Source organism: Haemorhous mexicanus, chromosome 8, assembly GCF_027477595.1.
Source record: "Haemorhous mexicanus isolate bHaeMex1 chromosome 8, bHaeMex1.pri, whole genome shotgun sequence".
Taxonomy (NCBI): Eukaryota; Metazoa; Chordata; class Aves; order Passeriformes; family Fringillidae; genus Haemorhous; species Haemorhous mexicanus.
In genome coordinates this window covers 18,350,688-18,368,477 of record NC_082348.1, presented here as the reverse complement: position 1 = coordinate 18,368,477, position 17,790 = coordinate 18,350,688, and the positions used below count along the sequence as shown (strand labels likewise).

General features: G+C 37.5%; 1 protein-coding gene across 2 annotated transcripts in view; it reads right to left on the bottom strand.

Annotated features, from left to right (window-relative positions):
• Nucleotides 1-712: 712 nt before the first annotated feature.
• Nucleotides 713-17,790, bottom strand: part of CSRNP3 (cysteine and serine rich nuclear protein 3) — a 99,549-nt gene continuing 82,471 nt past the window's right edge. For both annotated transcript variants that reach the window (XM_059853000.1, XM_059853001.1), the window contains 4 exons: nucleotides 16,734-16,993; nucleotides 11,335-11,631; nucleotides 6,814-9,876; nucleotides 713-1,496 (listed from right to left, as the gene is read on the bottom strand). In XM_059853000.1, coding sequence (XP_059708983.1) covers nucleotides 8,833-9,876; nucleotides 11,335-11,631; nucleotides 16,734-16,993 — 1,601 coding nt within the window. In that variant the 3' untranslated portion in view covers nucleotides 713-1,496; nucleotides 6,814-8,832. The remainder of the gene's footprint in view (nucleotides 1,497-6,813; nucleotides 9,877-11,334; nucleotides 11,632-16,733; nucleotides 16,994-17,790) is intronic.

Below are 17,790 nucleotides of genomic sequence, written 5' to 3'. Positions count from 1 at the left end.
TAACAGATCAACCTACAAGTGAACCTTAAGTGTTAAATCTTCCTACTGCTAAAGGGGCATCCTGGGAGATCTTGAATTGAACCAGTGTTGAAAGTTTTTATGTTTATTATGTTATTATGTTTGTTATGTTTATTGTAGCAGTACGGCTTAGCAAGCCCTGGAGCAGCCCTTTTAGCCACAGTTCACAGCAATGCCAAAAGCAGTCTAATGGCAAACATGGGACTCCCTACAGACTACAACCAAGTGGTAATCTAATTCCTGGGAGAACTTTCTTATATCTAGAGCACAGCATCTCATCTTTATCCGTTTTTTGAAATACAAACAATTTAGCTATACATAATTTATCATATAAGCAAGCTTAAGGGCAACTTACTTTTTATAAATGTGCATCTCAGTTTGAATAAATATCAGAATAAAAAGATAGCAGAGATCATGCTGTGATTGTTAATTATTTTTTAATGAAGCTATGTTGATCATCAGTTTTCAAAATAAGCAGTTGTCCTGAAATTTAGCAGTATTCTTTCAGTGTTGCCACTGAAATGATCTCATGTATAAAATTACTGCAAATTGTCCACCAGAGAGAGCTGTTGCAAAATTTTATTCCAACAGCTGTTGAAAACAATTGTTTCATTACCTTATTATGAATCAGGTACAGTATTTCCCTGGCCAAAGAAAATTGTAGGCAGTAGTATCATTAAAGGGCAAATGGATATACCTAAGAAGGCATTTCTGTTTATTTAATTTAATTGGCATACAAATACTTAGAAACAAAAGAACAAACACACAGAAATTCCACACAAACTGCTTCTCCTTATTCTATCAGACTATCAGGAATGGGAGAAATGCTTGAAATTTCACAGAGTGCCTTTGGAGGCTCTGCAGGTGTCAGGGAGGAGGTGCAGTACTAATGCCAGCTCTCTTAGCTGAGAGAGGCTCTCAGTGACTGCAGAGCAGAAATGAGACGCACAATGCACTGGCAGCCAGGATGTAACGTAGAAACCTGGTTTACTTCATTGCAAACAAATGGACAATATATACTGTACAATATATAATAAAAATACAGCTGATACAAGTGCCACTAATTAACAAAAAAACTAATATTAAGACTTAAAAATGCTCATTTTTGTAATATATACACTGCAGTAATAAGCCACAATAAATACATCAAATTTCATATCATTCATAATAAATACGGAAAATATAAATACAGAAGAATACAGTTAATTTGAATAAATTATTACAACATAAGATCTAGGTTAAGTTCTGTTGAATATTATTGTAGCTTATATTACCCTTTGGCATCTTTGATGTTACAACTTGTTTAAAAAAAGGAAATTAAGGAACGTGTAGTTTATGAAGCTTAAAATTATTTCCATATACAGATTTTAAGATGAACTTTCTTTCCCTTTGCTTCTTCAAACAGTTTAAAAGCAGCAGTCCAAATAAATATCTTGCTTAACTGTGGAGACCTCCATAATTTTAGTATGCAAGATCATCTGTAATGGAAAATGTTAAGTACGTAACAATTATTTTTCTCAGAAATTAGTAATGTTAGAAGTAATGTACAAATTTGAAACTAATGACTGCAATTATGCATTTTTACTAGTCCCATCTGAATGGACTACCTATTTGAAAGACCATCAACTCAAGTGCTTCTGAAATTATGCCATGGTGTACTATTTACCATTTGCCAACAAAAATTTCAAAAGCAATTTTATGTTCTTGAGGGGAAATATATATATGTAGGTATACAGAGAGAGATGAACCTGCTAGAAGACAGGGATGGACTAGACAGTGTGAAGGTTAATATAGTCTGTTAAAAGAAAACACTTTAAACATATAAAAGGTAATGGGGTTTTCCTGTTTGTGTTTTTTACAAAACTTCTATTAGTTGGAGATTGAAACAAATCAAAAGAACCAACTGCCATGTTTTATATTAACAGGTGTTAACAAGTACATTTGTATTAGTCATTTTATTTGTAAAAGGTTATTACACCAGAATGCAATGTAACTTAAAAGATCAACTTTACAAAGACAATATTACAGGCTGAGGATCTTAGGAACAGTTTTGTAATCTACAGATTTTGACTATTTTTGCACTGTTAAATGTCTATCACTTATTTGACATCAAACACATTTTAAACATATTTCACAAACTACACTTCAGACATATTTCCATAGAAGTGCCTACAATGAGTCAGTTAAAAGAAGTGCCCAGTTATTAAACCTTGTTTACATGGGCATTTGAGACCTAAAGTTGTGGTATTTGTGTGAAATGGCTTGAAAAAAACCAGCATGCTTGCTTCTGGTTTTAAGACAACCAGCTGCCAGTGCACATCATGATCTTTTCAAGAAGTTGAAAACTGGTGTTGAATCTATATCTGAGACTCACAAATGGTTCTTTACAGTGATTCTCCCATTACCCCAGCAAGGTTAACCTTCATCCACAATCCAACCCAAAATTTCATTCTTAAGAATATACTTTACAAGTTTAAGATGGAGAAACCTAAAATAATTACCTGCCATAATGTACTAAGCCTCATTTGAAAACACCAAGATAAAATGCTGATAAAGGGACATTTTGTCTTTGCTTTTAGTATCTCGCTAGCTGAGAAACTGGGTATATAAGAATAGGTGCCTGGGAACAGAGTTAACTAAAATGATTTTGAACTTGTCTTGGAAACTGCCATCTGCAAAGAGTGGCTTGGTAGCAATGCTTCTAGGGTGCTGCTTTTTCGTTTTTTTACCCCATGGATTTGTTTAAGTCTTATTAAATGGCCACCTGTATAACTCTGGTCTGGAAAAAATGTCAGTGCCTATTTCCACTTAGTTCACGTTTGGTTACAATACATTAAATAACAGAAACAGTATTTCAATCTAGCATAAGCTTGTAGTGAATGTCCATATACTTTACCATACTTGCTCTGAAGAGATCTTAATTTGCCATTTTCCTTCAGTTGACTTTTTTCTAATATGCTTTATTTTTTCCCTTTAGTAGAAAAATAATCCTCATCAATCTGCCTCTTGCCTTCATCTTGCTTTTCCTCTAAATTGTTCTTTCTATCCTCCCTGCACTCACTCAAGTGTTTGAAGACAAAGGATTACCTTGATCCTTGTATTAGAACAAGGATGCACATTTTTATCTTCTACCCTTTTCCCTATCAAGAAAAGCTAATCCCATCCTCATGGTTTGTTGGAAAAGTGAAGTTAGAGAAGAATGTACATGAGAGAAAAACTTTTTTTGACTTGGGTCTACTGGACATTCATTCATGAAAGAGAAATGTCATTGCTAAGCTCCATATTAAAATAATTGTGTTAATAAAGTATAAAATCTTTTGACTTTCTTTTTTTTCCACCCTCAGCCTTGGATGAAGGACTATGTTCTCAATTGAGAAGGTGCAACACAGAGCACCAAGAGTATGGTTCTCCAGTCAGTGGGACCTTCTGAGGGGTGGGTGTCTGCCTAACCTTAAAGACAGCAGTAGGGCAACATATATTTTAACTCTAGAATTATGGAATTGCCTGGTTGGGAAGGGATCTGAAAAACCATCTCGTTCCAGCCCCCCTGCCCCTGGCAGCCACTGGATCATGTTGTTCAAAACCCCAGCCAATCTGGCTTTTCAAGATCTCATTCTCGGCACAAAGGACAGCAGAATTGCCCTTGTGCTTGATTTTAATGAAAAGTCTGACTGTACAACAGACCTCCCAAACAGCAACAGCAAGGAAGGAACTAAAAAGAAAATACTAAAGCTGCAAACCAGGTGTTTCATAAAGTGATGTTCATGTAAAGTAAAATCAGCTATTAGGGTAGAAGAAAAGTCCTCAAAGACGTTAAAACTTTCCTCCTTAAGTGGAAACTATACTCTGGTTTTGTTAGCAATAAAATTAAAAGCTGCCTTGGATTTAGGGGAGGGAAGAGACAGAGAAAAGGAAAAACTTGTGAAGAACTCAAGCGTGTGTTCACTCAGACATCTTTAAAACTACATTGCACTTTTTCACCACTTCACAGTATTTGTACTTTGGATTTGACACTTCTTGGAGAAAATGGACAATAATTTGAACATGGACAATGATTACAGAGAATAGCAAAATTAGGAATATTAAAAAAAACTTTGAAACACTGAGAAGGCAAATGCTGAGATTTCTCATACCAAGGAACACGTAAGTGAACTAGACTCTGTTTTGAAAATAACAGCTTTCTACCATTTTAAAAAAATAGTAATCACTTTTAGTATTTTAGAAATAAATTCTATAGAATATATTCTCTGAGTTAATTCTAGATTTTCAAAGTATTTTACATCAACTGTCCTGCAACCGTAATAAAGCAGATGACAGAATTACTCTTTAGTCTCAGCAGGAAAGCATAACACCCCCAATGCTTAAGGATTTTCTGTATCATCCTCTTCTGTTCCTGACTGTTTGAGGAAATAAAACAACTGGCACAATGAACATCGGTAACAAAACTCACGAGCTGTAACAGTGCCCTTATTTAACAAATGCCTTTTAAAAGGATATCATGGGTCTGTCTTGCTTTATGTTTGAGTAGGAACACCTGAATTGCTACAGGAGCCTAGACAGGCTACAGAAGTTTCAACTGAGAGAATTCAGCTGGCAAAAGAAGACAACATGCAGAGGAGCAAGACTGCTTTTTGCTGCCAAGTATGGTGTTGCAGGAATGTTGCTGCTCAAATGTTAAGCACTAGACAGGTAAATGTTGTATATTCAACACAGCTTTTAGTCTAATTTTTCACTGTGAAATTTACTTTTTTACTTCTCATTAATCCAATCTAAGGAAAGGAGAGCTCATTTCAGCTGTTTTTCATATTAGTGAAAAATTTCTGGTTACTTCTGATCTGGGCTGGGCTTAATTTGGAAAATGGCATAGTCTGCAGCACAAAAATTTAGTTATGATGCCAAAACATGAGAATAAAATGGTATTTTACCTGTTCTATAGAATTATGTTTTATCACAGTATCTCCAAGTACATTACAAACCAGAGCACAGAGAACATGATGACACAACAGGACAAAGGCAGAGACTCCTCTGCCTGAGCCCAGTACTCTCTATCCAGTGTAGCACATTTCTGTCAGGAACACCTGAACTAATAAAACCCTTTATGCATGCTCGGTTTTGCATACAAATATATGTGTACAATCTTTAACAAAGCAGATGTGTTTGTGAAAGTACTGCCTGGGAGGCAGGGAAAGCAACATCAACAGTTTATTAGCAGATTTACTGAAATAAAACAGCCAGATCAGGTTAGAAACCGGATCTGGCCTGGGATCAGTCAGCAATCTAGTGAGTAACAGCATCACTAATACCACACAGGAGTTCTGCAGCACTTGGACCAAAGGCAGGATCCCACTGTTAACAGAGCAGGGGAGCAGCTGAACCTTATCTATAGCAAGTGATAGTTACTATGGAGTGGAACCAATGGCCTTAAAATAAACAGATGTCAACTCCAATTATGATTCACTAGCAGGAACTTATGCAAATGAAAAATTGTAAGGCTTTACAAATGTAGAATTTTCTGATCTAAGTGGCATACAGCTCATCAAAGAATATTAGAAGCTCCTACTAACCAGCTTTTAATTTTAAGGATGTTTCAATGGACATGAGTTATAGCTGTTAAGCAACAACTGCAATTGCTGCAATCGTGCCAACAAAATTCTAATTTTGTGTCTAACATCAATTAAAGCTTCATAATATATTTAACAATGCACCTTTTTCCAAGAGACATGACATTCACCTTATAGGCAAAAGGGCATCTGCTTTTAGGTGCTGTTCCAGTAATGGTCTCTGTGAAAATTCCAGTTTGTTTCAAGAAACGGAAACACCTTTGTTATGACTCATTTTTGTGAACGATGCAATATAATCACAAATATATACCGGGCTTCTTAGGAGTGTTTACCAGTAGCCAGATATCTTGGAAATGAAGCTGATAAAGACTATCAGTAATATAGATATTTTCACAAATAATACACTGTGTTGATACAGAAGCAAATACTGCTGGATATCATTTAGTAACATAATACTTTTATCACACAGAAATAGCCTACCCAAAATGAAAGGACTGGTTATCAACATGAATATTAACCAGCTGGGAAATGGGATGTTAATACACATATATACTAGTCCAGAAAATAAAACAAAAATATTTTCCATCCCATGACTTAAGCCTGCTTTTCCTTAAATGAAAAGTATGCTTTTTTGTTCTAAAAAATAAATCAAAGTTTAAACAAGTGATGGAAAACTTGACTCTCACCTGATTTCTACATCCTACTCTAGATCAGAAATCTGTGCCAATGGAAATAGTAAATAACTATCACCTCAATATTTAAAGCTAGCTGACAAGTATTTTATAAAGTTGATCACTTACTGTGCTTGCTGATATTATTAAAGATATTTTTCATGTGAAAGCACACGGGGCAAGAAAATAATTTCTTATTGCTCAGTAAGGGCATGAATAACAAAGCAAAAGATTTCATTTAACTTTCCCCTGAGAGAAATACCCCAGTAAAGTGTGTGGTTCTCCAACACACTCTGAAGTTAAAGAGCCACTACTGATCCTCATCTACTGTCCCAGCTCAAGCAGAAGAGATTTGTGCTTTTGGTGCTGGTGTTAAGGGAGTGCCTAATTCAAGCCCGCTGTTAAAGCAAGACCCCTATATATACAGAGACTTGTTATATTTGCCCTTAGAATATCTTGAACAGAATAATTTACTCTTAAGTACAGAACTTTAAGGACTAGCACATTTCTCTTTAAAAATTGTGGGTATTTGCTGTATGGCATTGGAGAACACAGGCACTTACCTGGCTACTCAGCCTTAGAGAAAGAGACTAGAGTGGTCTGTGACTGCGAGGAACAGAGGCTGTGGAACTGCTGAGCCAGATAAGCAACATGAGTGCGCTTTCCCAGGAGATGGAATACATTGCAAGTTTGGAATCCAGTCTCTAGAGAACTAGACTTTTCAATGCAGTTCATATAAAACATGTAGGACTTCTTGTGGAAACAAGTAAATAAAAAACCTTTCCAGCTACTACATGGAGTAAAAATATTTTGCTAATTTAGCATAAATACGAGGAATCGCTTTGCCCAGATTTCATATAAAAACAATTAAGTTAGCTCTTTTTTTTGAAAAGCGTATTTTACATTGGCAGTTCTTCTACTGGAGTACTGTACATGATGTTTTCAAGAGCTTCTAACCAGAAGAATCACTGTTACAGAGATAAAATTTACACTGTGTTTACATGCACACTGTTAACCATCTAGATTTGACACAGATAAAAACTAAAAGATGCTGATCCGCATTTTGACAAACAAGACAGGTCTACATTTCAACTGCTTGATGTATAATAAATGAAATCTCAGTTTTAGAAGAACAAAAATGCTGAAATAGATTTTGAAATCAAAATAAGGCAGTGCAGAATTACCAGTGCAGAGAAAAGCTGATTCCTATGCCTCCTTTCTTAAACAAAAGCAAGATTGTTTAATAAATTAAAGATAGTTTCATTCCCATTTCATTTAAAAACAAGTGGATCACAATTTAATGGATATCCATATGATGCACATGTTCTTTTGCTTGCAGGCTTTTGCAGATAGAAAATTTCTGAAGCTATTTTTCCTCACTGAATGGACTGTTTCCTAATAAGACCAAATGGAACTAAATTTGAGATACAATCAGAAGTCCACAAAAGCCAGTCTTGTATATGATAAAAATTTAGGCAATCTAGACACTTCCACATTTTTCCCCATGCTTTATTTAAACTTTGATCAGTAAGGCTCTGCTTTTATAAATTGCATACTGACATATTCATAAACTGGCTTGGGAGAAATGTACAGGTTTTGTTACAGTGAAATTTAAGATGTTCCACTGCCTCAGGGTCTGGAGCTATGGCATTTCTCAGAAGAGGTTCACAGTTCCCGCAGTTCGTACAGTACTGCAAAGTGGCACTAAAGTGCGTAAGGATCTGAACGGTGGCTGGGCTGAAGGTGCTGCGTGAGCTTAAGCTACTGCTTTGCCATTATATACAAGATCATTCTTCTTTGGGGAGGGGGTACTAGTTCTGGAATGCCACTGATTTTAGTTTTAAATGGAGGATTGTCTACCTTTCTTTATTCTAGAAGATGTAAATGCCCCCTTGGTGACTCTTCTGTTTGTCAAGAACAGTAAAAGAGAAAAATAGTACACTCTAAAAATGTGTTTCAAGATGATTTATCAGAAATAGTATTAGGAAAAAATAAGGAAGAATACAAGGTACTCCAGATGAAAAGTGGACATGCTCTTCGTAAGTAACTATGGATCTTCTGCTCAAATGAACATGCTGTTCATTTTTATCAAAACATGAATCTTAAACTACCATAAATAAAATACAAACAGTACAGAACAATTAAAACTTTTTTTTGTACAGTAGTTATTTTTACATTAAACTTACCATCTTTTCAGATATGTTGAAAATTAGGACTCTAAACATGATTATTTCAAAGTATCATTTTTAACAATCTTGCACAGGCCCGACATGAAGTTTTGATTCAGACAGCTTGGCAGGTTTCACATATGTTCATTGGTAGGCTACTTTGAAATATGTTGGGTGTGATTTTTACTTATCTGTTTTATTTTTATCAAAAAAAGGGTTTGATTATTTTTATTTAAATCTTTACATGAACTGGTTTTGTGCAATACCACTGCCAGTGTAGCTTGAGAAAACAAAATGTGTCTGGAACATTGACTATAGTCCAAGTATTGTCTACCTCTTAAAAAAGTAAGGTTCTAGGAAAATCCAATGGGAGTGAATTTTAACACAGGAAGTCAGTCCTAGAATAATTTAATTTTAAACAGGCACCGTCTCTACCACTGGTGATTTGATGCACTCTTCGTGCAGTCTGCTCTTCTCCGGGAGGTTTAGTGAATTCTCAGCAGGGTGTTCCTGCACATGACTGTCACCATTCAAAGCTGAGACAAAGCCATCTTGAGAAGGACCTTTCAAGTATGAGTGAAATTCCACTGGTGGGTGACTCGGCCTATGCTCAGTGTATAAGCTGTTACAAGGAGCACTGCCATCCCCTTCAGAAGATGAGCAGCAAACAATCACTGAGGGGTTTGCAGAAGGGTAATGAGGGCTGCTAAAAGTTTCCTCTGATGGCCGTGTGTAGTCAACAAACTGTTCTGAAGTCATGTTGTAAGGCACCAGAGAAAGACTACCATTCTTGACAGCATCCCTTTCTGAGTAAGTCTCACCGATCTGGTTAGCAGTGCCAGCAACGTGGTTCTCTATTTGGTAATACAGAGTTGAAGAGTTAGTATAGTATGAGGCATTTTTAGAGTGGTTTTCATGCACAGCAGTTCCATCAGAGTAGCAAAGGACAGAAGGAAGAGGCACCATATCAGCATGGGAGCTCATACTTTCTACAAAATCATCTGCTTTTTCTTCCTCCTCATCTTCCTCCTCATCTTCCTCTTCCTCTTCGTCATCATCTGATTCACTAGGGGCTAAACTCTGTGTACTAGAATCTGTAACTCCACTACAAAAGCTACTCCCATCTTCCTCTTCCTCCTCTTCCCCTGGGCAGTCCAAGTCCTCGGCTGACTGGGAATGCATAACTGTAGCCGGGGGTTCGGTTTCAATCTCAAAATTTTCTGCAATCGAATATTCAACTGGATGGGGTCCTGGACTCATGGAACTACTGTGTGCACTTATCTCAGTGTGACAGCCATTGAGTGCTGGAACTTGCTGCTCTCTATTTTTCTCCAATTCAAGTTTCATTATTGTGTGCAAAAAGTGAGTCCGTACACGGATAGGGTTAAATTCGATTCTACCTGCTGTATTGCTACACCCTTCTTTAGTGCAACCACATGGAAAAGACATACGATCCACCTTTTAAAAAAGAGAATACAGATTAACGAGAGGAAGCAAAAGCCTGGTGACATGACAGAGCCTAGAGAGCCTAGAGAAATACAAAGGTGAAGTGGGATTCACCTTGAGAAATGCCAAAGCTAGCAATCATTCAGGGAGTCAGCCCTGGAGTTTAGCAGTACTGAGAGAACAGTGAGGGGCCTGGACATGCTCCACTATTGCAGAGAAGGGAAAATTGATTCTGTTCCATAGGTAAAAGTATTGCACAGTGGAACAAAAAAATACATAGCTTTTCAATTTCTTGATCTGCTATAGCTTTACTTAATTTTGTGCTCAAATCCAGGCAAATGTGTTACCGGAAACACCTTAAAATTTGGTAAAAGTCATGGAAACTAGACACCCATTGAAACAAAATGAAAGATGTAGAGAAACCTTTATAAAGTTTCCAATGGGGACACCTGATCTCAGAAAACAGGTACAAAAACTCAAGTACATTTTCAAAGGTAATCCAGTCAATTCTAGATGCAATATTGTAAGGTCAACAGACCAGGCACAGAACTTCTACACCTAATACCTTAAAATTTTGAATCCATGTGTTGGCAAGTTTGATTAGACAGCCTAAGGTCTGTGACTTTCACCTACACTGTAACACCTAAACACCAAATATGCACAGGAGATCCACACAACACAATCCAATCCATCTCCCCCACATGTGGAGATGAAAACAGGAACAGCAAAGAGAGTATATTATTTAAGACAGCAGAGAAAGTTTAGCTTGGCTTTATGAGATGATGAAAAATGCATTCAGGAAGAAATCTCAGCTGCACAACAGCAACTCAGCAGAACTAGCAGAAATATCTTTTAGGGAACATTGTGGGACATGTACAGCTGACACTATGCAAATGTACAATATGAAATAACTCTTCAGTCTGCAGAGGAAAAACCTGCTATATTAGCAGATACCCTTTTACTGCCTACATGCAAATTTATCATGCACAGATTTTAAGTATCATGCATGTTACTTAAAGGACAGCATCGCAGAATGTATTTATTGTTTCCCACAGAGTTTGGACTGTAATTCACATTTGGAATGTCTGCTAATTGTTTCTTAAAAAAAAGGAAATATCCCTTCTGAAATCTGCAGGCTACTTATTCTTCTGTTGTCTGCATCTGTCTATTTAGATAAAGGCCTGAAAGGTGCATGAGGAAGAGAATACTTGTATAAGAACAAAAAAATAACCTAAGCCATCTATGTGCCTAATATCATACTGAAATATTTTGGGAGACTGTACTGATTGCCCACTATATAACCTTAAAACAGGGCATTAACAAACAGGTTGGACGCCCACAAGTGCTACTGCCTAATACTTAATTTCCAATAGCTATAACTTCAAGAACAGAAAGTACACATACGTGCACGGGCACACAACCTTCCCCCTCCCCAGACATTTAAAAAATGACAATAATGTAGACATTTACCTGACATTTTATGCCTGCAAGACTGCAGGTGCAAGTTTCTGGGTCACAGAAGACACGGCAGTCACAGCCACAATCCTCTCTGGACAGGCGGATGGCTCGCAGCTCGTGCTTTTCTTCCACGTCGATCTTCTTCACTCCAGAAGCTCGCAGCAATGCCCGCCGCTTTTTTGTAGGCAGGGGTTGGAGAAAGAAGTACTCATCTACTTCAGTGTTGTCTAGATCAATATCATCATCAGAAATGTCATCCAGAGTCAGTGTATTGGCTTCCTCAGATTCCACCGTTCCGTTCTTTGTCATCTGTTGCACAGAACAATTAACAAAGTCCTTAAACGACGCTCACACGCACGTCACGTCATAGATGTCAATATGTGAAATGCATTATCAACTGACAAAAAGCTGTATGTAAAAATGCTGCATGACTGCCAGGAAGTTCCAGAAAATGATCACAGATAGGGTGACCAAGCATTTCTTTCACATTTAGAATATGAATTAAAAACATGTTTTAATACCAAGTTTGTAATGAAGGTAAGAAATTATCTGTTCTTAATTTACCTAAATTTACTGTTTGCCATTGGCTGCTAGATCTCATACCATTCTGAAATCTGGTCTTTTCTGTATTGTTTCACAAGATAATTTCTGAGACCTTAATTGATTCCTGTCTTGGAGCTCTCTGAAATTCTTAAATATCCCTTCTGAGACAGCAGTGATACTACTGACATAGGTTCAGATCATGATGCATCACAGGTTTGTAAAATGGTATATTTTATGTACTACTCCACTTTCTGTTACACATTTCACATTACACTGGTAAAAGAGGAGGTAACAGCTCCCTAAACAGTTCTGCCTGGCCCTGGAACAATGGGGAGATTATTTAAACCAGGTATTTCAATGTATTAGTTCAGTAAAGTAGGAAAAGCAACATTAGAAGTCATCCTTTTTCCTGTACAGAGGGAGAAGTAAATCCACACAGGGATTAAATGCATCTTGAATTAACTGCCTGAAGCTAATACCTCACCATACACACAATTCAGCCTAAATATTTCAGTCCAGAATGGCATTCTTGGTTATATCTCTTCATTTTACGTCAGCAAGGTAAAATGAAATAGAGTGTATTTATGTTTCTTTGATTTCTTTTTTTGTTTGTTTAATATACAACAGGGGAATGACCTACCTAAGAAATCTGATTTCTCTAGTTTTATATACACAGGGCTCAAACCACTCCTTAAGCAGACCACTGTTATTTAATCTAAGTTTGAAACTGTGGAGGGAGAAAAATTCTAATCCCTGCTCCTGTAATTAATTTACTAATTTATTCAATTATTATTTAATAAAAATCAACTTTTAGGGCTCTTACCCATGAGGTGAATGCTGTAACTGGTCAGCACACAAAGGCACCTAGAGAACCATTCCAATCCTGTCACGTATTTTTCCTCCTCCTGCAAACCTTAACTACTTTGCTGAACAGCAGTAGAGCATTAGGGACTGGCCAGCAGTGATGTGCTGAATGCCACGTGCATCCTGCAGGCTGGAACATCAAACTGTGCCACCAGCCAGCAGTTTGCCATTTCAAAGCACCTCAGCTCCTGACTCCTTTGCAGGATGATTTCCTTGTTGTCGCCTCTAACTTTTTTCCCTCCATTTTGCCACACAAAGAACAAATGAATTAGTAAGAGGAAAGAGTCTAAAATGTCTCAAAAAAGTAACTGGGGAATTACAGCGGAAGGAAGATTATCAAAAACTACCAAATACACTGTCCAGAACTTCTTGATTGTCATAATATTGCTCATCTGAATTAAACTTGATAGTAGATGGGTAAATTTCCTCATAAATCTAAAGGTTAATGTCATAACCACAGAACGAAGGCCAATGATTATGTGAAGCCTTTGGGTGAAATTCAGTCCCACTCAGTAAAAAAGGAAAAATGCAGGATGGACATCTCTGCCTTGCCCTAGCTGGAAGTTATTCCTTACAACTTCCCACAAAGGGAACCTAACCTACTGTGTCCACAGACCAGGGAGCCTTAACACTACTGGTCTCATGCTAGTAATGTTAATTTCAGGAGACATTATGAGCAAGCAATTAGGACTCTCTTAAGTAATTTCTTGTGCTTACTCATGCTTTCTCAAATGATTACCTTGTACCTTTCATTTGATAAGATGGCTTTTACATCCAGAATTTACACACTCTGCTGCTAATAAGTGTTAATGCTCCTGCAGCAGTGTTTACATCAAAGTGCTGGTACTAAATGGCCAAAGTGACTTGAAGATGATTTCACAGCCTTTACCTGCTTTTAGTTAGAGGTGTTTCTTATTTGGCCTTTTGCTTTTAGCAACAAAACCCATAAACATTACCTAATATTATGGAAACGCAATTTCAATACATTCCTGTATTTTTATCTTTTTTTAACAGGTTCTACAGGAGCAAATACTTTCTACTCACCAACTTGTAGATTTTAATGCAATTAAAAAAAAAAAAAAAAAAACAACCACAAAAAAACCAACAAAAAAAAAAAACCCAAAAAAAAAAAAACCAGAGAAACGGAAATTAAAAACCACACCGAAAATGTTACTTTCTATTTACAGAATGGTTTTCAAATAGAAAAACCTCTGACTAAACTTCATCCTACTCCATCTTCTCATTTTTCTGTGATGTACAGTAATTTTTTATGCAAATTCTGATTAGCACATTTTCATTAAATGAATAATAGTTTTGCTGACATAACTGGTGACACTGTCACCTTAGAATGCCACATATCCTTTTTTATTCATTTAGAAACTATGTGAATGACCAAGCAGCTCTTCCATCTCTGTAATGAAAAATCGTCAAGGCCCTGTTTTCTTAAGCAAACAAAATATGGTTGGTACTTGACAGTGACTCTTCACTAATTCAGCAAGTCCTGGATTTTCTTTTCATGTTTGAAATTTTCTTTTTTTTTTAAACCCAAGCATATAATCAGGGATGCAACTAAACTGAGGTTAATGGACTAGTTAAAACAGGAAGATTTTTGTTGCCTATGTTTTTATGCATGCTCCAGATGAATAGGAATATTTCACTCTAGTAAAAGATTTATCATCAGTAGGACGAAAATAAGGAATACAAATAAGGCTCTCCTTATTCACTGAATACTTATGAAGAGATTTTGCAGAAACTTAACAATCTTAATAATCATCCACTGAAACAAATTGCCAGGAAGATGGAAAAATATGTATTTGGAAAATGAGCAGAAAGTATGGTCTGTGTCCCCAAACCAACTGGGCAGAAATGAAACAAGTTAATTAAGAAAGGAGACACATCCCAGCCAAGAGCAGGGTTAGGAAAGGATGAAGAACCAAGCTCCAGCACAAAAAGGCTAAAAGGCCTCATCTACTCTTTCAAGGTAAATAAGATCTGTGATTTTTCTGGATTCACTTTCTAGCTAAGAAAAGAAAAGTGAAATATTTGTGTGCTTGACTATTCTTTACTCACTCCACTGGGGATTCCTCTCTTTGAGCTGATTCCTGGAAGTCAGCCAAGGGATCTACAGCTAGTCATCAGTTACACAGCACAATTCACACTTGATGCTCTGAAAATCCTGCGATGTGAGGTGTTACAGGTATAACCTCTGTCAAGGGATAAGTTACTAACACTCTACTAGCCTTTGGTTTCCATCCTGTCCAAATATCTGCCTGTGATTCACCTTCATCCTGAGTGGTTTTATGTTTGTTCTATGACAGTTCAAATTTTATGACCTTATGAATTTATTTAAGAATCTATTTAGCTAAGGAAAAAAAACCCCAACAGTTTGGAGACTGAATAAATAAATTACAAATATAAGGATCACGCACATTTCCTCAGGCCCCGAGAAAAAGAACTCTTGAACTCATCCTTCATTCTATAGAAAAAATGCTTAAAGGCATTTCTTAAACTTGGAGGGTGCCACTTTGCTCTGTACAACTACAGAAACAGAGATGTAGTATCACAAAAGAAGAGGGTGTGCAGCACAGAAGCGCAGTTACAATTCTAAATATTGTTCAGTTTTAATTACAGGATTCAACTGAAAAAGAGTCAAAAATACATGCAATGCAATCCATTACAAAAACAAGAAGTTCTGCCACCAGTTTTAAAGCAGGAGAAGGAACACATTCCCTTTCCCTGTTCTCCTTTACTCAAATACAGAGTTTCTTTCTCCTATGTTGTATTCAAAAGGACAGCCTTATTGGGAAGCTGGCCCCAGGAAGGCCAATGGTATCCTGGGGTGCACCAAGGAAGTGTGGCCAGCAGATCGAGGGAGGTGATCCTGCCCCTCTGCTTGGCCACATCTGGAGTGTTCGGTTCTGGACTCCACAGATCAAGAAAGACAAGGAGCTACTGGAGAGGGTCCAGTAGAGGCCACAAGGATGGTTTGGGTTCTGAAGCATCCCTCTTGTTTAGGAGAGACTGCAGGAGCTGGGCCTGTTTAGTCTGGAGAAGAGAGGACTGAAAGGGGGTCTCACTAATGCACATGAATATCTCAGAGGGGGTGCCAAGAGCATGGTGTCACACCCTTTCAGTGGTGCCCAGCAGAACAACAAGGAGCAACGCCCATAGACTAAAACACAAGAAATTCTACCTCAACATGTGGAAGAACTTCTTTACACTGAGGGTGGCAGAGCACTGGAACAGGCTGCCCAGGGAGGATGTGGAGCCTCCCTCTCTGGAGACATTCAAAACCCACCTGGACACATGCCAGTGTCACCTGCTCTAGGTGAACCCTGCCTTGGTAGGGGCTGTTGAGCAGATGATCTCCAGTAATCCCTCCTAATCTAAAAAATTCTGTGATCTCGTGAAAACTAGCCAAGATTTATTCTGACTAGCTAAATGGATACAGCTGGTTAATTTATCTGACACATTTCTTCTTTAATGGACATTCTTTGGTTAAATAGTATAGACACACAATCATAAATATTGTTATACTGAAAACAAAAACCTTTTAGTATCACTGTTTCTTACTTTTACCCAAATTCACTCAAATTAGCCAAAAAAAGAAGCTCTTTCACTTTCTGTAATAACGCTACCATTCCCTTCTCTAATAGGCCATTGGGCTTAGAAGACTCATTCTCTTCCTGGCACTTCCAGACTTCTGCTGGATACCTTGTTCAAGGCTAACTCCCACCACTCTCTGCAGAAAACAGGGAGTAAAGAACAACCTCCCTGTAAGCACTTGGAGGAACACAGCAATGACAACTACAAGAGCACTTGGTATAATCAAACAAAAATGCATCTTCAGTAAAATTAGAAAACTCCAGGAAAACATCATTTTTTACTGAAAATGGAGCTCATAGAAGGTGATTGTTTGTTTAACACACACACCTTGAGCCCCTATAGCTCTGACACTGTTCAGTTGAATTAGGGCAGAGATCAAAGTCTTAGACAAGCTTTACCTTTAACTTCAGAGAATTGAGTTTTTCCTCCCTTAGATGCTCTCTCAACATCTCTCGGTGGAGCCTCTCCTGTTCCATGGCAAACTCCCCCAGGGTGTACTGGCGTACACTGTTGTGGCGAGTGGACATTCCCAGTGTGCTTCCTCCTTGGCTGGGAACACTGGTGAAGCCTTGCCTTCTCGTGAAGTAATAGACAGTAACACAGTTAAAGTGGACATTCTTTGTTCTCTTCCGCTTCTCTCTCTTCAGGATTGAAGACGCTGGAACAGAGGCAGATTTCAGTGTGAATGGTAAGCTGCAGTCAGGCAGCAGATGTGTTAAGACAAAGGGAACTGCACAAGTGATAACATCTGACTACACAGACACCATATTCCAAGGTGAGAGGAACAAGAAGATAATGTTACAAATATTAACCACATATGCAAACCTAGAAACCATTACAAGCTCTTACAGTCACAAACAGCGTTGTCTACTTCAGAAGAGAAATACTTGGCCAGGAAAGTTTTTCTTTCCCATTCCATCATAAAAATGCTTTATCCTTTTACTAAGAAAACAACCAAATCCCAGCAAAAGAAACCTCCTTCAGTGTCACCACACAGATGGTGATCCACTGACTCGCACCTCTTCCAAACCCTGCCAACAAAGTTGCACAAGGCAGCGGAGATCCACATCACAACAGCACAGGGTCATGCTGACAGAAAAGATTAGAATATCCAATTATCTAACTTGTGAGAAATTGATGTTGGAAAAACTACAAAAGCAGTATGTTTAGTGTTTCATACTGTCTCAAAAATTCATACCATCATCATCACCACTGAATGATATAGAAATAATTCTTGACTAGCAGTCAGGCACACTTTTTTTTCTTTACCTTCATCCGTCTTTCTGCTGCCATCCACTGAATACATGTGTGTGCATATAGTCTAATGTGCAGAATTTTGACAAAAAATTAAATCGAGTATTTTCTAACTCTTTTCTGATTCCACTCATACCTGTGCTCAGGTTTTTTAATAAACATATGTAGTAACATATGAAACTTGCTTAAAAAAAGCACCAG